We start from the raw sequence: 27,845 nt of genomic DNA, 5'->3' as shown, positions 1-27,845 counted from the left end.
ACGTTCTAGCTTACTGCTCTGCGCTTTGCTTCTTATTTCTGTACTTTTCTCAGATTTTTCTAAGATTTTTACTTCAGCAGATCAGCACAGCACAGTGCTCAAACAACAGATTTTTGGCACAAACACTAAAACTAAAAACTCTTTGGGACTGGAATTATACTACAAAAAGAAGACTTTGCCTCCCACTGCCAGCAGCTTACATTCCGGAGACGGGAAAACAACTGCCTACATTCAAACAGAAGAGAGAGAAAATGCCTCCTGTTGAATATACTTGTTGCATAAACTGCTGCAAACTTCTACAAAGGATTGTGGTTCTTGAAACAAAGTTACTTGCTGGACTTCCAAAACAGGCGGAACACTCAGCAGACCGTCGTCATGGACCCTCTCAGCATACAGCCGGTGAGTCTCATGAATCTTCTGAATCTCAACAGTTTATACCAAGTGTAGAGGAACAAGCCGAAACTGATCGCCACACTAATCGATGGCACAAACAGGGAGCGAGACCCAAAGGAACACAAGACATCAGATTGTCACGAGTTTCTCGTATTGCTGCTGTAGCATCCTCTACCCCAGATTCGACTATTACAAGGCTTGTGAATACTGGTATTCTGCCACCCCCTATACATCTTGAGAACAGATTTGAAGCATTAATGAATGCGGGTGAGGAATCCCCAAATGTGATTAAACATGTATCGGATCAGCCAGCAGCTAACACCGCTACTAACAGGCGCTCAAGGTCGAGCAGACAGCGGCATTCAGCTCAGAGCGCAGCCGAGCCCAGGACTCTGATAGCGGGTGACTCTATTATCAGAAACATCAGTAGCAGCACTACAACAACATGCTGCCTTCCTCAAGCAGCGGTTTCTGATGTGAACAAGGAACTTCAGAACATTCTGATGAAGCACAAGACTGCAAATCGAATCATCATCCATGTGGGGAAGAATGATATTCGGAAAGAGCAGTCAGAACTCCTTAAGAAGGACTTCAGTGAACTCTTTGAAACACTTCGAAGACTCAAAGTTCAGTCGTTCATCAGTGGACCACTTCCAGCAAGGGGAACAAACATGTTTCACGGTTGCTTGGGCTGAACTCGACAACTTCAATCTGTTCTGGGGCCATAGACAACTATTTCATCGACAACTTCAATCTGTTCTGGGGCCATAGACAACTGTTTAAACCGGATGGCCTCCACCCTAACAAACTTGGAGCTAGAGTGCTTAAGGACAATTTCTACTTCTGCTTACGCCATCCTTCAGCAGAGTATGTCAATTCATTCAGCACACACACACCAGGTCCGAGTCATCATGTGGTTGACATATCCCACAAGGACACTGATAACACCATCCAGCCACAACAAGCACTTCTGATGGACACTATCCCGGCTGAGCCCTGCCCACAGAGCTCCTCACAGACAGACTGTGATGTATCAAAAACAGATACAAGACTCAGCACCCAAGGACGACCTTCTGGAAAACAGCCAGGGAAGCCAGGACAACATATCACAGTCACTGGAAACACCAGAGACATAGCCCTGCTCACGAGACACATTATCCCTCTGTCCAGCATCTCCACTTCTGTGCTTCTCACAGAAAATGGAGGAATTGGTGTATGCTGGGACTAAACTCTCTCACTCATTCGCTGCAAGCCCGCAAATATCACCAAAAAAAACAGCGGGCCCCCCAACCACCAAAGCCTGTGGGCCCTCCTCCTGTGAGAGCCCTCCGACCGCTGCCACAACGCCAGGGCCCAAACCCTCCATCTGCTGTAGGTGAACCAAAAACAACTGATAGCAGCTCTCAGTGATATGTGTCGGGTCCCCGCTATAATAGCAGCAACATTCACAAATGTTTACAGAACAAGCGGGAACCCAGCGTGCCTGTAGCTTTCTATATTTCAGTTTTATCACGTGATAGAAAGTCTAAGGTCTTTTCAAGCTCAAGGGCAAACTCATCGAATCTGCGACCTATAATGCATCAAACTAAGATTGATATAAAGACACAAAGTACTGCCATCAAGTTGGCATTTTTAAACATTCGCTCAATAAAAAATAAATCATTTCTAATCAATGACTTTATAACCACAAACAATCTGGATTTTATGTTTCTAAATGAAACATGGCTAGAAGACAGCTGCAGTGCAACAGTCCTCAATGAAGCAGCCCCTCCTAACTTTACTTTCATGAGTGTCTGCAGGACTGTTAGGAGAGGTGGAGGTGTAGCTGCTCTATTTAAAGATGTCTATCAATGCAAGCAAATGTCATTTGGTCAGTACTTGTCTTTTGAATATCTAGGGATTGTGCTGAAAGGTGCTCCACGCATTCTGTTTATCATTATTTACAGGCCTCCAAAATACTCTCCAGCCTTTGTTGAAGAGGTCACATAAATGCTATCAATGATTTCCTCAGAGTTTGACTGTTTTGCTATTGCAGGGGATTTTAATATTCATATAGATAATGCAGAAAACAAAATTACAAAAGAAATGATAACGGTTCTAAACACTTTTGACCTGATTCAGCATGTGCATGGACCCACACACAAAGGTGGACACACTCTAGATTTAATCATCAGTAGGGGTCTAAACATTTCATCCATTGTTATTAAGGACGTAGCACTATCTGATCACTTCTGTATTTTCTTTGATATATTGATCTCTGCTACCAATGAATCTAGATCTGTCTCTGTCAGAAGGAGATGCATTAACGATAACACTAGTGTGCGGTTTATGGAGGCTATATCTCTAACACCAAGCATTTCTGCAGACTCTGTTGATATTCTCCTTGATTCCTTTAACTCAAAAGTTAAGAATGTTATTGATGATATTGCTCCAATAATAGTCAGTAAGAAAACAAACAGACAGAAATCAGTTTGGAGAAGATCAACAGCAGTTCAGACTATGAAAAGACAATGCAGAAAAGCCGAGCGGATGTGGCGGAAGACGAAACTTGAAATTCACTATAGCATTTATAAAGACAGCCTTCATGCTTTTAATGTGAAACTAGCCACAGCTAGACAGAATTTCTTCTCAAACCTTATAAACAGTAACTTAAACAACACTCGTACTCTTTTTGCCACTGTTGAGAGACTGACAAACCCCCCAAGTCAGATTCCCAGTGAAATTCTCTCAGTTACCAAATGCAATGAGTTTGCTTCCTTCTTTTCTGAGAAGATCATTAATATCAGGAAGGCAATTAGCACATCCTCAAGTAATGCAGAGGTCAGACAGATCTGGACGCAATATCAAAAAGATACTATGTCTATTTTTGAAGCAATTGATAGCAAAATTTTGGAAGAAATAGTGCAGCACCTAAAATCTTCAACCTGCGATCTTGACACACTTCCCACATCTTTTTTCAAAAGTGTGCTTAACTGTTTAGAAGCAGATCTCTTAGAAGTGGTGAACGCCTCACTTCTTTCTGTGACATTTCCAAACTCCCTGAAAACTGCAGTTGTAAAGCCCCTCCTGAAAAAGAGCAATCTTGATAACACCATTCTGAGCAATTATAGACCAATATCTAATCTTCCTTTTATAGGCAAAATTATAGAAAAGGTAGTTTTTAATCAGCTGAACAAATACTTAAACTCAAATGGATACCTGGACAATTTTCAATCTGGTTTTCGACTGCATCACAGCACAGAGACAGCGCTCATTAAGATAATAAATGATATTCGCTTAAATTCTGACTCTGGCAAAATATCAGTGCTGGTATTGCTAGATCTCAGTGCTGCGTTTGACACTGTCGATCATAACATACTACTAGAGAGACTGGAAAACTGGGTCGGGCTTTCTGGGATGGTACTCAAATGGTTCAGGTCATACTTAGAAGGGAGAGGTTATTATGTGAGTCTAGGAGAGCATAAGTCTAAGTGGACGTCCATGACATGCGGAGTCCCACAAGGCTCAATTCTGGCACCGCTCTTGTTTAGCCTGTATATGCTCCCACTAAGTCAGATAATGAGAAAGAACCAAATTGCCTATCACAGCTATGCTGATGATACCCAGATTTACCTAGCCTTATCGCCAAATGACTACAGCCCCATTGACTCCCTCTGCCAATGTATTGATGAAATTAATAGTTGGATGTGCCAGAACTTTCTTCAGTTAAACAAGGAAAAAACTGAAGTTATTGCATTTGGAAACAAAGATGAAGTTTTCAAGGTGAATGCATACCTTGACTCAAGGGGACAAACAACTAAAAATCAAGTCAGGAATCTTACTGTGATTCTGGAGACAGACCTTAGTTTCAGTAGTCATGTCAAAGCAGTAACTAAATCAGCATACTATCATCTAAAAAAACATTGCAAGAATTAGATGTTTTGTTTCCAGTCAAGACTTGGAGAAACTCGTTCATGCCTTTATCACCAGCAGGGTGGACTATTGTAAAATGGTCTCCTCACCGGCCTTCCAAAAAAGACCATTAGACAGCTGCAGCTCATCCAGAACGCTGCTGCCAGGATTCTGACTAGAACCAGAAAATCTGAGCATATCACACCAGTCCTCAGGTCCTTACACTGGCTTCCAGTTACATTTAGGATTGATTTTAAAGTACTTTTACTCGTTTATAAATCACTCAATGACCTAGGACCAAAATATATTGCAGATATGTTCACTGAATATAAACCTAACAGACCACTCAGATCATTAGGATCGAGTCAGTTAGAAATACCAAGGGTTCACACAAAACAAGGGGAGTCCGCCTTTAGTTACTATGCCGCCCGCAGTTGGAATCAGCTTCCAGAAGAGATAAGATGTGCTAAAACATTAGTCACATTTAAATCTAGACTCAAAACTCATCTGTTTAGCTGTGCATTTGTTGAATGAGCACTGTGCGATGTTCGAATTGATTGCACTGTATTTTACATATTCACTATATTCTATGTAAAATCATTTTCTATTTTTTAACTGTTTTAAATTCATTTTAAATACGTCAATTTTTAAATCATTTCCAATGTTTTAAAATTGCCTGTTTTATGTTTTTAAAATTGCTTGTTTTATTTTTGTTATTAATTTTTCTTCATGATTATTTTACCTTCTTTTATGTAAAGCACTTTGAATTACCATTGTGTACGAAATGTGCTATATAAATAAACTTGCCTTGCCTTGCCTAGACTACAATTATTCTAAAAAAATAAAATAAAATAAAAAATAATGTCATTAAAAATGCCATCGGTTTGAGTAAATTTGACCATTATAGAATTGTTACTTTAAAGGTTATTGATTTAGGAGGTGAAAATACTGTGAAATTACAGATGGTTTGGGATATTTAAGCATAACAACTGAAGGTCTATGAAATGTTAGCCAATTAAGCATTTTTTTTATAACAATGGAACTTAAAGTTTGAACTAAAATATTATTTCAACCATATAGCCTGTGAATAAAAAAAAAAAAAACATACTTTTCAATGAAAAAACACTGGGAGAGTGTAGGTTGCTTCTGGTGTTTGGATTTGTACTTCAATATAATGAGCTCCAAGTTTAGGAATAGCCAACACGTTTTTTTTTTTATTTCTCTCTCTCTCTATTTAACTCTCTATTTAACAGCATTAACTTACAATGAAATACATCTTCCTTCATGTAGACTGAATGTTTTTCTGTCTTCCTAAATGTTGGGCTCATGATCAGTAAGTTGTATTCACTCGAATTTATTTATTTAAATCAAAACTTGCAGACTTTGAAGCTGGGTGCAGTTAGCGCGAGTCGGACTCGCTGTGAAGCGGGAGCAGCTGACGGAGGATTCCGCTTGGTCTTAAAGCCTTCCGCAAACGCTACGTTCACAAATAACAATGATTTAAGTAAAATAATGATTAATTATCAATTGATAATTTGTTATTATTATGGTCTTGTGAAAACAATAATATTGCCTGGGGGAAAATAATGAATAAAAAGAGTAGGGCTGCTGTGAGTGCAGGCATGTTTCAGCCCAGTAACATGACAACACACCGTTCCTCACAGCCAAAAAAACAGACCGAGTTCAGTTCAGCTGGAGGGGGTTGGGGGGAAGCTCTGTATAGCTTGTGGGGGTCGAGATAAAGGTGTGAATCTCTTGGTCTTTCATATGGACAGTGTCTTATGAGGGTATCAAACTTGCAGAACAGGTTTAGATAGGACGATTGCCTCGTCATTTTGGTTTTTGGGGCAACTTTGAAGAAAGGTTTTATCCACTTCAAATGTTTGACTACTGTATAGCGCAATATAGTTTATTGATTATTATAACTTAATTTCAGAGGTAGTTGCCTTAACTAAAAAATAAATAAATAAATAAATAAATAAAATAAAATAAAATAAATAAATTCGCAAACTGTTGCGTTAATTTTATTTTGTTTCGTCTAAACAATATTTTTTAGACTATGAAATATAAATTCGCACAGAATGTAGCCTTTTCATAACCAATATATTGAACCATCTCTTTATGTTTTTCTAAATCCCAAACAGAGTCCAGACATCAGTATGATCCGTCTATGATGTTTTATAGGCTTTTTAAGATTTGGGAATACACATGCGTTACAGACATGACAAAAAACATTTTGAAGTTTTTGGAGACATAATTATTATTATTATTATTATTATTTGTAGCCTATTTACAATGCACAAACCAGAAGCAACAATATCTGCAGAGAAGGGTTGGCCATTCTCAAAACATAAAACATCAATTTTATTTAAATTTTCTTTTTTGTGTTTCAGAGGAAAAATCTTTGTTAAGGTATCTCTCAATTACAGACCGTTCTGAAAGAAGAATTTATGCAAACGCGTATAAAATGCTTTAAAAACTTTAACAGAGATGTCTAGAGGATATTTAATAGATCTACCCCCACGTAAGATTTTTCTAGTTACTAGTCGTTCATTTGTCATTATTCAACTAATCGCAGGTTTATATTAAATTTACATCTATAATCCATAATGAGCCTTAATGTATTCTGCGCTCAAGAACATGCATTAAGTTTGCCACAAAGCACAGGCAGAAGTAGCCCAATAATTGTGAAAAAGGAGACATTTGAATTATTTATTAATAAACAAAATTTTTCTTGTCGGCTGAAAGATGAAATTCACAGTGCTGACTCTCTCCACATGGACGCGCCTTCAGAGAGAAATACAACCTTCACAGATTACATAATGCTTTCTTTCTGAATTGATTCGTTTAAAATACATTTCAAGCTTTCTGTAAATATATTTCTCATGTATGTGAGACACCACAATTTTAAGTTAATTCATTATCAGGAAAAAATTCAAGTGATCTAGAGGGCGCCTCCCTGTCCTGCATGCGCATTAATAATTTTCGCACAAACACTTGAATATGAATAATAATTCACATTTTGCATATGCATTACAACGTAAATCATTTTTTACATGCAGTTATCCAAAATAAAACCAAACAAGATTTGTAATGAAGATAAAACAAATAAGAATAAATGCTGCGCATGCACTCAGCATCACTCGCGCCGCAAATCTTGCACGCAGACATTTTACACACCTGCATTTAAATGCGGCTGCAATTTTATTTTTTTAACTTAAATTATATGAAAGCAAGTAAAGAAGGCTCCCTTTAAAATCACTGAAGTTGTCTATTAATGAAGCTCTATTTTTTTTTTACATCATTTGCACTTTGGTGATTATAATGAGAGAACTTGAGTTTAAACATGAGGACGTTTTATTAATCACTCCATTCTTTAGAATTTCAATAATTTAGCTAAATCGTGCAGGTTTAATTTATTCGTTTCTTGTTTTAATTAGGCCTAAATAATGGGAACGAAGTTATACAAATATGTATACAATAAATATTTTAGTAAAATAAAGAAAATAATTTATAAAACATGCAACAATTTCTTAATCAGTGTACAGACAAATATATTTTCCCAAGAAGTTGTCTGTCAAAATAAAGGACAGTTAACGAATAACAAAAATGCATGTTGTTTTATTAAAGAAATTTTTAAATATAAATTAAAATATAGGCCTAATATATGAGAATATTGACATTTTGCATATTAATCCATGTAGCCTAGCTAACTAAAATAGGCTACCACTTTTAATGCTCTGATGCAAAGTAAAACCACAATTTCTTTTGAATAATATAACACATAATTCATATTATATAAATAATACTGCACACCTATTAAATGTGTCAAATCTAAAATATGGTGTAATACTGTGTAGCTTAGAGAAAATATAAGCACAGGCTCAGGCACAGGCTTGACATTTATCCTGCTTGAATTCGTTCTAAGAAATGCACATAACCTCATAAGTACCAAACTTTCATCTGTGAATATTAAATATTTTAACTACAGTGTTTTTCTTTCATTTTCCCTGACTGCAGCCGTCAAATGTAACACATCAGCGAGGCGAAGCTGCCGTCTATTTGCGAAAATGTGCTTTGATGCGCTTGTTTGATAACTTGTGATTAAAGCGCCACTCAGTGGTCAAAAGCTGCAAATGCACTTTGCAGACGCCGCGGCGGTACGAGCGGCAGTAGAAGCAACGTTTTGGATGGCCACCTACTGTAATAATAGTAGTTCAATAATACAGTTTTAAACATCAAATCAGTATGGAGCACTGAGAAGTGTTGTTAATGTTGTTTATATGTTTATGCTGAAAACACACAACACATTTGTTACTGCAGAGTTTCATGCAGTGTCTTTAATAAAACTGTTTTTAATCCAGTTATCTTTTGAGGCTGCATATTTGTCATCTTTGATATTGTTTGCATCCTGCTATAAGGATTTTTTCTGGAAAACATGATTTAAGGAGGCATTGAGGTCAGGTTTCACTGGAAAAAATTGATTAACTTCCTCAGTATTTTGTCTTGTTTTCCAGCACAAATGTCTAATCATCCTTGCATCAAGATACATTATTGGAGATCCAAAATGATTTAAGATAAGAGCTTTATCAATATCTTCATCAAATTTAAGTGGGTATTTGCTTAAAAAAAGAGACTTATCTTATATCTTAAAGGGAAAATCCATTTCAAAATTAAAATTTTGTCATTATTCACTTATCCCCATGTCGTTCCAAACACGTAAAAGCTTAGTTTGTCTTCAGAACACAACTTAAGATATTTTAGATGAAAACAGGGAGGCTTGAGACTGTCCCACATACTGCCAAATAAATAACAGTGTCAAGGTCCAGGAAAGTATGAAAAGCATCGACATAATAGTCCATCTGCCATCAGTGATTCAACCGTAACGTTATGAATTGACGAGAATATTTTTATACACGAAGAAAACAAAAATAACTACTTTTTTCAACAATTCCTCTTGTATAAAAAATGTAGCGCCATTTTGGCAATTCTGAGCGGTACGCAGGCGGCGTATGCTCTTCTGTATCAGCCGCACCACAAGGATACGTTTTTTACATGTATTCACAGTAGCTGGCCAACCAAAATTAGCTTTTTGCCACTGCGAGCGGCGGCGACGACACTCGCATATTAGGCCTATATTTGTCACAAATACATTTATAATTTATATTTTAAAATCCCTATCATAAAACAACATGCATTTTTGTCACGCACTACTTTGTTATTTGTTACCTGTCCTTTATTTTGACAGATAACTTCTTGGGAAAAAGATATGTGTCTGTACACTGATTTAGAAATTGTTGCATGTTTTATAAATGATTTCCTTTATTTTAGTAAAACGTGAGGCACTGTATAATTTTGCTCCCATTATTTAGGCCTAATTCAAACAAATGCAGGTGTGTATGATTCCTTAAAATATCAGAGTGCAAGATTTGTGCGGCACGCATGATGCTGAGTGCGGCGCGCAGCATTTATTCTTATTTGTCTACATATTTTATCTTCATTACAAATCTTTTATTTTGGATAATTGCATGTAAAAAAAAATTTTCTTTGCACATGCAAAATGTGAAACTGCAATCTTATTCGCAGTCTATAGTATTTTATAATTATTTGTACAATAATATTTAACTTAACCTGCTTTATATCTTTATTATTTAATGCAAAAGAGATTTATTAAAACAAGTTTATAAGAGTCATGCATCCATTTAATCTTGATCAAGAACAATAAATGATCAATGATTTTGAGAGACATCAGCCATTAGATCATTTTAAAACGTCAAATAGCCTTCAATTTACAGGTTATAAATGCATCTGTCTCGGTTTGTAGACTTATGAAGATTATTTTTTAATGGGGATCCCGTACTATAACCGAAAAGAAATGTGCTCTATTATTATTCATATTCAAGTGTTTGTGCGAAAATTATTAATGCGAATGCATGACAGGGAGGCGCCCTCTCGATCACTTGACTTTTTTTCTGATTATGAAATAACTTAAAATTAGGGTGCCTCACATACATGAGAAATATATCTACAGAAAGCTTGAAATGTCAACTTTTAAACAAACCAATTCAAAACGAAAGCAAATACTCCCTGATTATGCACATCCTGTGGAGATGAGAGTCAGCACTGTGGATTTCATCTTGCAGCCGACAAGAAAACATTTGTTTATTAATAAATAATTAAAATGTCTACTTTTTCACAATTATTAGGCTACTTCTGCCTGTGCTTTGTGGCAAACTTAATGCATGTGCTTGAGCGCGGAATACATTAAGGCTCATTATGGATTATAGATGTTAACTTAGTATAAACGTGCGATTAGTTGAATAATGACTTAAATGAACATCTAGGCTACTAGTAACTAGAAAAATCTTACGTGGGGGGCAGACCTAATAAATACCCTCTAGACATCTCTGTTAAAGTTAAACAAATACATTAAGAACAAATGATTTTGTCTCTGGCAGATTTGCGTCTCTTTTGCCAGTTTCATTGTCTCTCTCTCAGAGGCACCTCATCTGTCCTGAGAAAAAAAAAAAAACAAAAAAAAAAAAAAATACCTTATATTGTATTGTATGTAATACTCTGTATGCAGTTTCAAAAAATACAAAAGCCAAAACAAACGAGGCATTTGTCCTACTTTGGCCAAACCTGCTCTGCAAGTTTGAAACCCTTATAAGACACTGTTCATATAAAAACCAACACAAAAAAAAACAACCACCTCAACCCCAACAAAAAACACACAACTACCCGTAAAAAAAACAACCCTCTCCAGCTGAACTGAATTCGGTCTGTTTTTTGGCTGCGAGGAACGGTGTGTTGTCATGCTACTGAGTTGAATTATGCTGCCTGCACTCACAGCAGCCCTTCTCTTTTTATTAATTATTTTCTCGCAGCCCATATTATTATTTTCACCTGACCATAATAATAACAAATTCGCAATTGATAATGAATCATTCTTTTGGAGAAAATCATTGTTATTTGTGAACGTAGGCGTTTGAGGAAGGCTTTAAGAGCAAGCAGAATCCTCTGCCAGCTGCTCCCGCTTCACAGCGAGCGCGACTCGGGTTCACTGTCAGCATTCTGATTTTACAAAATCAGTTTGGGCGAATGCAACTTATTTATCATGAGCCAAACATTTAGTAAGGCAGGAAAACATTCAGTCTACCTGAAGGAAGACATATTTCATTGTAAGTTAATGCTGTTAAATAGAGAGTAAAAAAAAAAACTACTGTAGGCTATTCTTAAACTTGGACCTCATTATATTGAAGTACATATCCAAACACAGGAGCAACCTACACTCTCTAGGTTTTCTTTCATTGAAAAGTATCCATTTTTATTTCTTCACAAGCTATATGGTTGAAATAATATTTTAGTTAAAAACTTTAAGTGCCATTGTTTAAAAAAATGCTTTATTGACTGATGTTTCATAAACCTTGAGTTCCATGCCATTTGTAATTTCACAGTATTTTCACTTCCTAAATTACTACCCATGTCACAGTTCTATAATGGTAAAATTCACTCAGGCTGATGGCATTTTTTGTATGACATTTTTTTATTTTTTTATTTTTCATAATTCTACATAAATGGGTGAAGCAAAACAAATATGATTGTTTCTGATAACTTTTTAACTGCAGGCAGATATAGGCATACATTATTGTACATATATTATTGCTAAAATATTTGGATTGTCCCTTATTCTGTCCCTTATTTTCTTAAAGAATAAACACTTATTTTCTACAAGAATAAACACTATTTTCTTAAATAATAAAAGAGAAAGAATCGCAATTAGCCCTTATTTTGCATTTCTGAAGTTAATTGGCAACCCTAATGATGAAGTAATTATCTTTTGACTCCCATACCCTTATGAAAATTAACCATGGTTTAATTATAGTAAAACTGTAGTAACCATGGTTTTTTGGCGTGTTGACTACCATTTGTATAACCACGGATTTACTACAAATACCATGGTTAAACTATGGTTATATAGCAAAAACCATGGTTAATTTGTGGTTACCATGGTTTAACTATAGTATCCACATCTTCTTAAGTTTAATCATCATAAAAACCATGGTTAACATACTAAATGTTAACAGTGGCACCTTCCTCAAAAAGGAGTAGATATGGAGCGAATTATAGATTTAAAAAATAAAAAAGTGGGTGCTTGGTTTCCGAAATGGAAGATGAATACAGCTCTGTAAAAAATGATATGATGAAAAGTCATGATAACATCATTTTAAGTTAGGCTACTTTAATTCATAGAAATAATGTAAGCAATTTAAAGCTTTTTTATACTAGATTCAACTTGAATTTCAATACTATTAAACTGACTTTAAAATCTCAAGGAGTTTATAAGTTGAAATGGGTAAAATGTCACAATGCACGTTAAATAGCCTAAATTAACTTATCTTGTAGAGGAATCCGAAAACCTCGATTGCATGTTACCATGAAACTAACAATATAATTTGATTTTTTTTTTTAAATTAATAATTTCTGTATAAAATGGGACAGTAACCTTTATATCAAACATATAAACAAAAATAAATTGTCCACAGATGAGAAACGCAGGAAGTAGGTTCTGCACCAGAGCACACAAAGTGAATATGCATGCACAATTTTTAGGGGGGAGGAGGCTTTTTTGTTTTCTGTAATTTTCAGATGCAATGAAAAAAAAAAAAAAAAAAAAAAAAAAATGGATAAAAAACATACATGAAACTTGTAAATAGTTAACATAGCCTAGATTAGGCCCAGACTCTGTTGCTAAGTATACCATAATGTAAATTTGTTAACCCACAGTAACACATTTTAACCGATTAATCACCTATTTTCGTTTGCTGCATATTTTTTAAAAACACGCTAAAAATAAATTAAGTTTTGAGAGAAAAAAAAAAGAGTCATGTATAAGTCGCATTTTATTACATTCAGAAATAATAACGGCAGGCCTAATAATGTTATAATTTACCAGCAGGATACTTTTAGTTCCCCTCACTTTACAACAAATCCTTTAAATTTATCAGAACAGAACAAGAATTAAAAATATATCATTCTAATGGATAAATATAATTGCAGTATATAATAATAATAGGCTTAGCTATAAAAAAAAAAAATATATATATATATATATATATATATATATATATATATAATAATTGAAAGCGAAATATAAGGTAAGGTTGGGCTTACATTTCTCTTTTGGGACAAATCTAAACATTTCCATATTCATGATGTTGCCCATTTGAAGCTTAACTATTATTCATTAGGTAAAATAGGCTTTGTAGTTCACGCATGTTTCAGTATCGACGGAAAAAAAATCATAATTAGCAAAAATATGCCAAAGTGGACCACTGCTCACGCCTAATGGCACGGTGAACGACTGCTGTTTCCAATGAATATGTGCGTGAGGCACCAGCGCGATCAGTCAGCTGACACAGATAATACTCCATTTTTGGTCATACAGTAAAGGCATAATTCAAAACCGCAAAGAAGTTTGAAAAATCAAGAATAATAGCAGAGTTAATAAGAATTATTTCTAAATGCTGGACTGGTCTCATTTCGCTCTGCATATGGAACCTGAAGGATTTTTTTTTTTTCTTTACCAAGAACGAACCGAAATTTAAATATTTAGCTTTTAATCCGTGTGTGTGTGTGTGTGTGTGTGTGTGTGTGTGTGTGTGTATGAGGGGCCGTACAAGCCATAATTCATTCTGGCACTCTCACACACTTACATTCTCCTTTCACATACATGTATTCTTGCTTTCACACACTTACATTCTCCTTTCACATCCATGCATTTCTTCTCTCTCACACACATACATTTTCCTTACACATACATACATTTTTTGCTTTCACACACATGCATTCTCCTTTTACATAAATATATTTCTACCTTTTTTTGGTATCCATTACTTTGCTGGCGCCGATACAGGATGGCTGCCTCCGCGACGTGCTCTGCAGTTGTTTTTGTTGTTTTTGTTAGTTTGTCCTTCTCTTTAGTTATATTCCTGCAATCAGTTTCACCAGGGACGAATTGCTGGACATTCGGCACCACACATCTCCCCCCGTATATTACCGGTTTTCGACTATTCTGATGTTTTGCTGGACATTTTTGTCGGTGAAGCAGCTGCGCTGATCACACGCTTCCAGAGGACGCGCAGACGAGGAAAAAAAAAGAGCTGGCGCGCTCGTGAGACTCAGAAAACGCGGATTTCGAACGCCGTTGCCTAGCATCCATCTGGCAAATCTCCGCTCTCTCCCCAACAAAACGGACGAACTCCTTCTGCTCTCTCGGACAAATAAGGATTTCTCACACTCTGCTGCTCTGTGTTTCACGGAAACTTGGCTGCATGACGCTATTCCGGACAGCGCGCTCCATCTGCCGGGCTTTCAGCTGTTCAGAGCGGACCGCGATACAGAATCAACGGGGAAATCGCGCGGCGGCGGAACGTGCTTTTACATCAATGAACGGTGGTGTACAGATGTAACTGTTTTAAAAAAGATGTGCTGCTCAGATCTAGAAACACTCTTCATTAACTGCAAGCCGTTCTATTCGCCGCGGGAGTTTTCACTCGTTCATTCTGGTGAGCGTTTACATCCCTCCGCAAGCGCACGTAAGTCTGGCTTTACAGAAACTCACTGATCAGATCACAGAGACAGAACAACAACACCCGGACTCCATTTTAATCATTCTTGGGGACTCTAATAAAGCCAACCTCTCCCGTGAGCTGCCAAAATACAGACAGCATGTTACATGTCCCACCAGAGACAGTAATATATTGGATCACTGTTACACCACAATAAAGGATGCATATCACTCTGTTCCACGAGCAGCTTTGGGACGTTCTGATCACTGTCTGATTCATCTTATACCGACCTACAGGCAGAAACTAAAATCAGCTAAACCTGTAGTAAGGACTGTAAAAAGATGGACTAATGAAGCAGAGCAGGATTTACAATCTTGTTTTGACCTCACTGATTGGAGTGTTTTTGAAGCTGCTGCCACTGATCTGGACGAACTCACAGAGACTGTAACATCTTATATCAGTTTCTGTGAGGATATGTGTATTCCTACCAGGACTCAACTAATTTACAACAATGACAAACCGTGGTTCACAGCAAAACTCAGTCAGCTCCGTCAGGCCAAAGAAGATGCTTTCAGGAAGGGGGACAATGTCTTGTATAAACAGGCTAAATACACACTGGAAAAGGAGATCAAAGTGGCAAAGAGGAATTATTATGATAAAATAAGGACTCAGTTCACTTCCAACGACTCAGCATCAGTGTGGAAAAGTCTGAAAGAGATCACCAATTACAAGACACCACCCCCCAGCACTGTGGAGAATCAACGACTGGCAGACGATCTGAATGAGTTTTACTGCAGGTTTTGAAAGAACACCCATCACCTGCCCTGACCATCTCTCCACACAACCGTTCACACCATTTACACCTCTTTGCAACCCGCCCTGAACACCTCTCCACACAACCGTTCTCACCATTCACAACACTTGCAACCCGCCCTGAACACCTCTCCACACAACCGTTCTCACCATTCACAACACTTGCAACCCGTCCTGAACACCTCTCCAAACAACCGCCCTCACCATTCACACCTCCTGCATCCCCCCTCTCCCCCACACCTGCAATACAGATAAGCGAGGATGCGGTGCGCCAGGTCTTCCGGAAGCAGAAAAGGAAAAAAAAAGACCAGGCCCAGACTGTGTTACACCAGCTTGTCGGTGCTGACCAGCTAGCCCCCATCTTCACACAGATCTTCAACAGATCACTGGAGCTGTGTGAAGTCCCTTCATGCTTCAAACGCTCCACCATCGTCCCTATCCCAAAGAAATCCAAAATTACAGGACTAAATGACTACAGGCCTGTGGCTTTAACGTCTGTGGTCATGAAGTCATTTGAAAAAACTGGTGCTGGCCCACCTGAAGGACATTACTGGACCCTTACTGGATCCTCTTCAGTTTGCCTACAGAGCAAACAGGTCTGTGGACGATGCAGTAAACATTGGACTGCATTATGTTCTGCAACACCTAGACAGACCAGGGACTTATGTGAGAATCCTGTTTGTGGACTTCAGCTCGGCCTTCAACACGATCATCCCAAACCTCCTCCCCCCCCCAAACTAACTCAGCTCTCTGTGCCCACCTCCGTCTGTCAGTGGATCAACAGCTTCCTGACAGACAGGCAGCAGCTAGTGAGGCTGGGAAAAAATACACATCCAGCACCCGTACAATCAGCACTGGAGCTCCCCAGGGCTGTGTTCTCTCCCCACTGCTCTTCTCCCTGTACACTAATGATTGCACATCTAAGGACCCCTCTGTCAAGCTCCTGAAGTTTGCAGATGACACCACACACATCAGCATAAATCAGGATGGTGACGAGTCTGCTTACAGACAGGAGGTTAAAGAGCTGGCTGTCTGGTGTACTCTCAACAACCTGGAGCTTAACACGCTCAAAACAGTGGAGGTGATCGTGGACTTCAGGAGAAACCCCCCTGCTCTCCCCCCACTAACCATCATGAACAGCACTGTGACTGCAGTGGAGTCATTCAGGTTACTGGGCACCACCATCTCTCAGGACCTGAAGTGGGACATTCACATTGACTCCATTGTGAAAAAGGCCCAGCAGAGGTTGTACTTCCTTCGCCAACTGAGGAAGTTTAACCTGCCACAGGAGCTGCTGAAACAGTTCTACTCCGCCATCATTGAATCCGTCCTCTGCACTTCAGTAACTGTCTGGTTCAGCTCAGCTTCTAAATATGACCTCAGAAGACTACAGAGGGTAGTCCGGACTGCAGAGAAAATCATCGGTACAACCCTCCCGTCTATTCAAGAACTGTACTTATCCAGAGTGAGCAAAAGGGCTGGCAAAATCACTCTGGACCCCTCACATCCAGCACACTCCCTGTTTGAACTGTTTCTGTCTGGTCGACGCTACAGAGCTCTGAGCACCAGAACGGCCAGACACAGGAACAGTTTCCTCCCCCAGGCAATCCATCTAATGAACACTTGACAATAACTGTGGAACACATTACACTATTTATTTTTACAGACACATATACTTATTATCTAACACACATACTTAGTGTACACTTAAATTATTATTTTTTTTGCACATAATATACCTGTACATACATAACTGCTCGTAATATATCTGCCATACAATTGTCAATTTGTATATTGTCATTCCTTACCTACTGATTTGTATTTTTTGTATATTTTTTTATTCTTTTATTGTGTGTTTTTTGTTTCTGTCATTCTGTTGCACTGCGGAGCTTCTGCTTCTGTCACGAAAACAAATTCCTCGTATGTGTAAACATACCTGGCAATAAAGCTCATTCTGATTCTGATTCTGATTCTGATTCCTGTTTAAGCAGGAAGTCACTCTCAGACCAGGAAATACATGTGCAAAACTTGCTCTGCTCTTCCTCACAATTTTACAATTATGCTATTCAAAGTCATCTTGTTTTCTTTTCAAGTACATATTTTAAGTTTTTAACTTTAACATATCATTATGCAACCTAAGTGTTCTACAGATCAGTGTACGAGTGTTAAGACACTGATTTTGATCGTATTGACAAAATTTTCACAGGCCTTGCCATAATCAATCAATCAATAAATCAATAAATAAGACTTGTTGTTTTCATTGTTGACTGTAACATTGTATTCTAATAAATAATAACCATTTTGCACAAATAGGTACAATAGTTCAAAGATAAAACTTAAATGAACCATGCTTTTTCGGGTCTTTCAGGTAGGTCTAACTCTATTACAGTTAAGGATGCACTGATCAGGATTTTGTGACCTATTCCAATTTCCGATTTTATTTATTTATTTTACAATCAAATGAGCCGATTCCCATACTCGTTGCCAATTTATTTAGTTCTTATTACTTTTATTATTATTATTGTTATTATTATTTTTACATTTATTAAATGTTTATTTTGCTCTGTTACTGGCCAAACTAACCTTGAACAAACAAACAAACAACCAAAAATATATATACAACAAAAAGCAACTGCACAAAACAAAAACATCAGACGGGCTGAATTATTATTTTATTATTACTCTGTATTATTATTAGTTTTATTACTTTAATTATATGTATGTCTGCACTATGTTTGTACTTTCTGTACTGGAAGCTCCTGACACCAAGACGAATTCCTTTTGCATGTAAACACACTTGGCAATAAAGCTCTTTCTGATTCTGATGAAAATGCTAATTCAATCTATGACAGCAGGTGGCGCTTATAGAACACTAGCGTTTCCTGAGTTATTGCTGCATGCAGCGCTGCACTAATTAACACTCCTTTAATATGTATTTAAGGATGGTAAGAGGAAAAAGAAAATGCCAACGAAACACTGTCACTTCTCCTCAGAAATACATCCATATTCACCCCACCCTAATTCCATAATTATGGTTTTCTTTCCGTATTTCAATGAATTTGTTCTGTCTGGTACAGTATTTTCTCTGCTTACTCGACTATTCTCTCCTCTTTGTGTCCGTCTTCAGTGCATCTGTCTTAAAGATAATATATCATGATGATCACTAAGTTTGTGTTAGCAAATTGCATCCTGTCAGGAATAACCTGCCCGCGCTGTTTTTAACCTGGTTGTTTTTGATTACTGTCAGTTATGCTGACGTTGCCAGATATTGAAAAAAACAAACAAATAAAACAACAACAACAACAACAATAAAAAAAAAAAAAAAATCTAAAAATAAACCGCAATTAGTCCAAATCTTGAGTTATGGAAATAATATAAAGATATCGCTGTCCCTAACTTGCAAACTCCCACTTTATTCACTTTCCAAATTAAGTGAAAAACAAACAAACAAACAAACAACAAAAAAAAAAACCTTAGATGCTTATAATACTTGTATCTGGCAACACAACTGAGGCTGAGCCCGCGTCCTCAATCACAACTCGCTCAAGGGACAAGGCCATGTAACCTTTTCACGATGATAATATTTATTTTTTAAAACCTAAATAGCTTGCTGGAATATTTCTGCGGCCGCCTCATCAACCTCAGTCATGCTGATCAAGACCTGTTCCGGTGACCCTGATTGCCAGTTGCAATCCGTCCCTTTGCACCATCTGGCGGTAGTTTCGTGAATGATTTTAACACGCGACTGACTTGCAGTTAACACAGCGGCCCTGCGGCGGCAGTATTAACCATTCTGGTTGTCCACCTACTGTACGCTTTGGTTTGAAAGCAATCAGCGCAGTGTGGCTGACACAGAAGAGTGTACGCCATCTGCATACTGCTCAGAATTGCCATAATGGCGCTATGTTGATTTGGAGAGACACAGAGGAGAGGAATTGTTGAATAAAGTGGTTATTTTTGTTTTCCTTGGTGTACAAATGTATTTTCATCGCTTCATAACATTACGGTTGAATCACTGATGGCAGATGGACTATTCTGACTATTCAGGAGAAACCCCCCTGCTCTCCCCCCACTCACCATCATGAACAGCACTGTGACTGCAGTGGAGTCATTTAGGTTCCTGGGAACCACCATCTCTCAGGACCTGAAGTAGGACATTCACATTGACTCCACTGTGAAAAAGGCCCAGCAGAGGTTGTACTTCTTTCGCCAGCTGAGGAAGTTTAACCTGCCACAGGAGCTGCTGAAACAGTTCTACTCCACCAGCATTGAATCCATCCTCTGCACTTCAGTAACTGTCTGGTTCAGCTCAGCTTCTAAATCTGACCTCAGAAGACTACAGAGGGTAGTCCGGACTGCTGAGAGAATCATCGGTACAACCCTCCCTTCTATTCAAGAACTTTACTCATCCAAAATGAGCAAAAAGGCTGGCAAAATCACTCTGGACCCCTCACATCCAGCACATTTCCTCTTTGAACTGTTGCTATCTGGTCGACACTACAGAGCCCTGAGCACCAGAACGGCCAGACACAGGAACAGTTTCTTCCCTCAGGCAATCCATCTAATGAACACTTGATAATAACTGTGGAACACACTACACTATCAAACACAATTTAAATTTACATACACATACACTTATTTATCTAACACACATACTTAGTGTACCTTTTTTTGCACATAATATACCTGTACATACACAACTGCTCATTGTAATATACCTGCCATACAATTGTCAATTTGTATATTGTCATTTCTTACCTACTTATTTGTATTTTTTTTTTTTTTGTATTTTTGTATTTTTTATTCTTTATTATGTGTTTTTTGTCCTGTCGCTGTCATTCTGTTGCACTGCGGAGCTTCTGTCACGAAAACAAATTCCTCGTATGTGTAAACATACCTGGCAATAAAGCTCATTCTGATTCTGATTCTGACTATGCTTTTCATACATTCCTGGACTTTGACACTGTTTTTTATTAGACAGTCAATGAGACAGTCTCAAGCCTCCCGGTTTTCATCCAAAATATCTTAAATTGTGTTCCAAAGACGAACAAAGCTTTTATGGGTTTGGAAGACATGGGGGTAAATGATTAATGACAAAATTTCCATTTTGGAATGGAGTAACCCTTTAAGATATCTTAAGTCATTATGTTTCTCAAGTAAATGTATCTTGATTTAAGAATGTTTAGATATTTGTCCTGGAAAACAAGACAAAATACTAAGTACAATTTTTTTTTTTTTTTGTAGTGTGTATAAGCTCTGTGTGTATGAATTTTATAAATTTTTGTACGTTTTTTTTTTAACTCAAATCAAAGATATCTATGAGTACTGTATAATTTCTTACCAGTTTGGCAAAAGAATTCATCTTGTACAGTACAGTCTCTGTCAGCCCATGGTCCGCTGGTTTTTACAGTCCCACAGGCCTCGTTTGTGTCAGGTATGTCCGGCTGAGTGGAATACCACTTCTCAAAGCTGATCGGCGTGTTTTGATATGACCAATGCCAGGCAACTCTGTAGAAACCGATCCAGGCCACAGACTGAAAGTTCACAGCATCTGCTGCCTCCTTCAGTTTTGCTCTGTCTTCATCGCTCTGAATCGTCGCCAGATCTGTGTGTTTCTCTCTGCAGTAGGATTGCGCTTCTGTCCAGGTCTTTGGCTCTTCGATGAGGATGATTCGATACAGGTCACATGAAGCCTTGGACAGGATTCCTGCTGCAGGAAAATCAACAGTGTTAAGCTGCTCTAAACCTCTGATCTGACATCATTTTCTTTCACTAAATCTCACCGAGAAAAACAACGAGTTGAATCTTGTTCTGTATCATCTTGTCTTCACAGGTTTGTTCACTGAAAGAAAGAAATGACAAGAATACTACATGTTGGTTAGGTTTCTGATATTGCAAAGGAAATAATTTTCTTTATAGTCAAAGGGATTTATTGGAAATGAGCAAGCAGACATGGCTGCAAAACATGTTCTTGCAGAAAGAATCAATGAATGCAAAAAACACCCTTTGACATAAACCCCTTAATCAACCTGTAAATAATGATGACAATCGGTTTTTTCATTTGTTTAACTCATCAAATAACCAATTTCAACTTTTACATTTTTGTAAGTTATACGAGATTTGACTTTTTTTTAATATAAATTAAGTTGAACTTACTTGTACATCCAATCTGATTATACTTATGTATAATAAGCTTTAAAAGTTTAAGTAGGTGATTTTTTTTATGTTTTATTTTTTTGCAGCCATAGAAATCCAACAAACCCCAATTTACCTGCTCTGGAGCGACTGAAGTAATCAAGTGTCTTCTCTCAACAGACTTGTCTTTTACTATCTACTCAACTCTTTATTCATTATGTTATGCAAAATCTTTTGTCAGTGCTGTACGTAAGACACTGAGACTTATTTACATTCTGATTTTGCTGCAATATGAGTCTCTTTATTCAAACAGCATCAGAGAACATAATGATAGAGCACAAAAGTGTTTTTTTACAACTATAAAACTTGTCACAAATTAATTGAACTGTTTTCCTTAATATTCTTTAAGCGTAAAGTAGCAACCGTGTCTAAAATGCTAGAAAAGAGAGAGTCCATAGTTTCTGTTACATCATCAAGTTGTTCTGAGCTATTGGATATGTTGAGGAATTTAGATAAATCAGGAAGATTACTTACAAAGCAGTCTTTTGTGATATAAGTGATAGTTCTACCATACTTATAACAAGGAGTAGAATTTACAGTTTTAGCTATATGAAGTTAGCACAAGACTGGATAATTATCTGAGATGTCATCAATTTGCTGCATAATTTCAACATCATCAACATCAATTCCATGTGACAGTATTAAATCTAGAGTATGATTTCGACATGAGTAGGTCCTGAGACGTGTTGTCTAACCCCAATTCAAAATGTCTATGAATGCTGATCCAAATGCATCGTTTTTATCATCAACATGGATATTAATAACCAAATCAATGGTTCCAAAGAAATGAATGGAAATGTGTGTAGATTTTCTGTATGTCCAGATTAATGCTGATGATGTGACTGTTTGTGAGTGTTTTGTCATTTTCACGGTATTTTCAAGTACATTTTGTAGTGTTTGGCAGCTGTTTTATTACCAAAGTTTGGAAGAAAGTAGTAAAAATGAATGTTCTGGTGGCTAATTGACAAAGGAAAAACAATTAAGTGTGACTACTTTAGTGGAAGGATTTTCACAGAATGTCTTTAATCCTCAATGCGTTGTAATATTTACATATACAGTGGGTACGGAAAGGATTCAGACCCCCTAAAATTTTTCACTCTTTGTTATATTGCAGCCATTTGCTAAAATCATTTAAGTTCATTTTTTTTCCTCATTAATGTACACACAGCACCCCATATTGACAGAAAAACAAATAATTGTTGACATTTTTGAAGATTTATTAAAAAAGAAAAACTGAAATATCACATGGTCCTAAGTATTCAGACCCTTTGCTGTGACACTCATATATTTAAACCGGGGCTGTCCATTTCTTCTGATCATCCTTGAGATGATCAGAAGACACCTTCATTTGAGTCCAGCTGTGTTTGATTTTACTGATTGGACTTGATTAGGAAAGTCACACACCTGTCTATATAAGACCTTACAGCTCACAGTGCATGTCAGAGCAAATGAGAATCATGAGGTCAAAGGAACTGCCTGAAGAGCCCAGAGACAGAATTGTGGCAAGGCAATGATCTGGCCAAGGTTACAAAAACATTTCTGCTTCACTTTAGGTTCCTAAGAGCACAGTGGCCTCCATAATCCTTAAATGGAAGACGTTTGGGACGACCAGAACCCTTCCTAGAGCTGGCCGTCCGGCCAAACTGAGCTATCGGGGGAGAAGAGCCTTGGTGAGAGAGGTAAAGAAGAACCCAAAGATCACTGTGGCTGAGCTCCAGAGGTGCAGTTGGGAGATGGGAGAAAGTTGTAGAAAGTCAACCATCACTGCAGCCCCTCTACCAGTCAGGGCTTTATGGCAGAGTGGCCCGACGGAAGCCTCTCCTCAGTGCAAGACACATGAAAGCCCGCATGGAGTTAACTAAAAAACAGAGAAATAAGATTCTCTGGTCTGATGAGACCAACATGGAACTTTTTTTGGCCTTAATTCTAAGCGGTATGTGTGGAGAAAACCAGGCACTGCTCATCACCTGTCCAATAAAGTCCCAACAGTGAAGCATGGTGGTGGCAGCATCATGCTGTGGGGGTGTTTTTCAGCTGCAGGGGCAGGATGACTGGTTGCAATCGAGGTAAAGATGAATGCGGCCAAGTACAGGGATATCCTGGACGAAAACCTTCTCCAGAGTGCTCAGGACCTCAGACTGGGCCGAAGGTTCACCTTCCAACAAGACAATGACCCTAAGCACACAGCTAAAATAACGAAGGAGTGGCTTCACAACAACTACGTGACTGTTCTTGAATGGCCCAGCCAGAGCCCTGACTTAAACCCAATTGAGCATCTCTGGAGAGACCTGAAAATGGCTGTCCACCAATGTTTACCATCCAACCTGACAAAATTGGAGAGGATCTGCAAGGAGGAATGGCAGAGGATCCCCAAATCCAGGTGTGAAAAACTTGTTGCATCTTTCCCAAAAAGACTCATGGCTGTATTAGATCAAAAGGGTGCTTCTACTAAATACTGAGCAAAGGGTCTGAATACTTAGGACCATGTGATATTTCAGTTTTTCTTTTTTAATAAATGTGCAAAAATTCTGTGTTTTTCTGTCAATCTGGGGTGCTGTGTGTACATTAATGAGGAAAAAATGAACTTGAATGAACTTGAAAATGAAAAATTATTTTAGCAAATGGCTGCAGTATAACAAAGAGTGAAAAATTTAAGGGGGTCTGTATAATTTCCGTACCCACTGTAGTAATTTTGCAGATGCTTTGATCCAAAGTGACTTATAATTGGGGAATACATAAAGCGATCCTTCATAAAGAGGCAAACAAACACAGGAAGTGCTTGTAATATCAAGTTTTAGGCATTCTCTCAAATATGTACAAGCTAGAAAGAGAAGGAATAAATAAAGAGAAAGACAAAGTCAATTAGCATCCAAAGAGATGAGTTTTCAGCTGTCACTTGAAGATTGTCAGGGATTCAACATGCCGGATAGGGATGGGAAGATCATTCCACCAGCCAGGAACAGTGAAAGGGAATGTTCGGGAAAGTGATTTTGAGACTCTCTGTCATGGTACCACGAGGTGTCACTCACTAGCGGATCTCAGACTTCTGGAGGGGATGTAGACTCGTAGTAGTGAGTGGAAGTAGGCGGGTGCTGAGCCTGTGGCTGTTATATATGCAAGCATCAATGTCTTGAACTTGATGCGAGCCGCAACCATCAGCCAGTGCAAGGAGATAAAGAGAGGTGTAACATGGGCTCTTTTGGGCTTGTTGAAGACCAGTCATGCCGCTGCATTGTGGTTGATGGAAGTCCAGCCAGAAGAGCACTGCAGTAGTCCAGCCTAGAAATGACCAGGGCCTGGACAAGAGGAGTTGTGCAGCATGATCCGTTAGAAAGAGCCTGATCTTTCTGATGTTGTGCACTGCAAACCTGCAAGATCGAGCAGTTTTTGCAATGTGGTCTTTGAAGGTCAGCTGGTCATCAAAAATTACACCAACATTTATGACCTTGACTTCTGACCTATTCTGATTTTAATATTTGTTGACTCTGACAGATAATAGTTTAAAAAGTCTAATTCTGTATAATGTCAAAAAAAAAAAAAACAACAACAAAAAAACACTACAACTGATGTTTTTTTGTACATGAAACAGTGCTCATTAATTTCCATCCATCTGTTCTCCAGATGGCTTGTCCTCTGTAGGGACAGACTTGACGTGAAAATTTACTTTCTTATATCGGAATATTTTATTGTTCTATGACACTAATTGTTTTTTCAGTCTCTTCATTAAGTAATAATACAACTATTTATATTCCTTTGATCGAGTTAGTTAATCTTGTCCTGTATTTGAGTGGTTCAGATTTCGAAGTGGAAGCAATACAGGTGGATCTGAAGTCTCCTCATCCAGCCCTCTCAGGAGCATGCTGGGTCTCCCCAGCTCACCCCATGTTGGGAATCCCCACATACCTCTCCAATGGCTCCGCCCACTTGCTGAAGCCAGGAGAGCCGGCCACACCGATGTCAAGCCCACCGGCTGCCTATGACGCAAGCCCGCTGCCTGCACCGATGTCAAGTCCAGCGATCATCTCCCTCTCCTCAGCCCAAAAGAGGAGATTGCAGAAGAAGAGACTATCGGCTCCAGCCCCAGAGCTCGCTCCAGGGTCGGCTCCAAGCCCAGAACTCACTCCAGTGCCAGCTCCCAGTGCCAGCGCTTTGCTGCGCCCACTCCTCCAGATCAGCCTCCAATGCCAGTACCACATAAGTGCATGCCTGATCCCCAGTTCAGCCCAGGAAGGGCTCCAGTTCCTGGGTATAGCCCACGGAGGGCTCCTGACCCCTTCCAAGGGGGGCATCATGTCAGGATTGTGTTGAGTTTTGTCTTGCATGTGCTCCCTTATTTTGTCATGTTCCCTGTGCCTGTTTTTAGTTTTTTGATTCCACCTGTGTTTCCCTAGTTTCCTCATTATGTTGATTTCATTCCAGGTGTTCCCCGTCTGTTGTCATTGATCCCAGGTGTGTCTCATCTCCCCCTCGTCTTATCTGGTGTATTTAAAGTGTTTCCAGTCCCTAGTCCTCTATCCGCTGTTGAACGCCATCAGTTCCTTTGTTTGTATCTCCTTGTGGGTTGAATTAAAATCATACTTCTGTACAGGTCCTTCTTAAAAAATTAGCATATTGTGAAAAAGTTCATTATTTTCCATAATGTAATGATAAAAATTAAACTTTCATATATTTTAGATTCATTGCACACCAACTGAAATATTTCAGGTCTTTTATTGTTTTAATACTGATGATTTTGGCATACAGCTCATGAAAACCCAAAATTCCTATCTCAAAAAATTAGCATATCATGAAAAGGTTCTCTAGAGCTATTAACCTAATCATCTGAATCAACTAATTAACTCTAAACACCTGCAAAAGATTCCTGAGGCTTTTAAAAACTCCCAGCCTGGTTCATTACTCAAAACCGCAATCATGGGTAAGACTGCCGACCTGACTGCTGTCCAGAAGGCCATCACTGCACTGGCTACCTATTAAGTCCCGTATCAGTTACAAAATATTATTACTTACTTATAAGGCCCTTAATGGCTTAGCTCCTGCGTACCTAACTAGCCTTATACCACGCTACAACCCATCACGCTCCCTAAGGTCACAAAACGCTGGACTTTTGATAGTACCTAGGATAGAAAAGTCCACTAAAGGAGGTAGAGCTTTTTCGCATTTGGCTCCCAAGCTCTGGAATAGCCTTCCTGATAATGTTCGGGGTTCAGACACACTCTCTCTGTTTAAATCTAGATTAAAAACACACCTCTTTGGACAAGCATTCAAATAATGCATCTCATAATTTTGGACTGCAGTTATATCTGATCAAATGTGCATTATTATTCTTTAACTTGGGTTAAACTAATTAATTTTACTTGGCTGGAACAGCAGCTACGCTAATTATGTCTCTATTTGTTTCTCTGTTTTGCCACGGGATTTACATCAAGTGGTAACTAGGATATACACAAGCTCCAGTCTGGATCCAGAACACCTGAGAAGAGATGATGCCAACCCCTCAGAGGACCTTAGATGATACTAACCCAGAGACAACATACAGAACTACCACATTTTTTGCTATAAGTTTGATTGCATAATTGCTGTTAATAGTGTTAATCGTCTGTTTGTTTACGTCTTTTATTGATTTTTCTGAACATTTCTGCCATATGCACATGAACTGACAGTCACCACTGATAAGCTACTACTAAATATTGTAGAAACTTAATTTTCTGTAAAGTTGCTTTGCAATGATTTGTATCGTAAAAAGCGCTATACAAATAAACTTGAATTGAATTGAATTGAATCATTGACACCCTCAAGCGAGAGGGTAAGACACAGAAATAAATTTCTGAACGAATAGGCTGTTCCCAGAGTGCTGTATCAAGGCACCTCAGTGGGAAGTCTGTGGGAAGGAAAAAGTGTGGCAAAAAACGCTGCACAACGAGAAGAGGTGACCGGACCCTGAGGAAGATTGTGGAGAAGGACCGATTCCAGACCTTGGGGGAC

The 27,845-nt window shown here is 38.3% G+C and overlaps 1 protein-coding gene across 1 annotated transcript in view; it reads right to left on the bottom strand.

Moving 5' to 3' along the window:
* LOC109073188 (macrophage mannose receptor 1-like) overlaps window positions 1–25,747 on the bottom strand; it is a 34,904-nt gene extending 9,157 nt beyond the window's left edge. Inside the window, exons 1-2 of the mRNA XM_042728881.1 lie at window positions 25,743–25,747; window positions 21,010–21,416 (exon numbers count right to left, since the gene is read on the bottom strand). Coding sequence (XP_042584815.1) covers window positions 21,010–21,416; window positions 25,743–25,747 — 412 coding nt within the window. The remainder of the gene's footprint in view (window positions 1–21,009; window positions 21,417–25,742) is intronic.
* Window positions 25,748–27,845: the final 2,098 nt, after the last annotated feature.

Source organism: Cyprinus carpio, chromosome B7 (assembly GCF_018340385.1).
Source record: "Cyprinus carpio isolate SPL01 chromosome B7, ASM1834038v1, whole genome shotgun sequence".
Taxonomy (NCBI): Eukaryota; Metazoa; Chordata; class Actinopteri; order Cypriniformes; family Cyprinidae; genus Cyprinus; species Cyprinus carpio.
The sequence above is the reverse complement of the archived record's forward strand: the minus strand, read 5'-3'. Positions and strand labels throughout refer to the sequence as shown.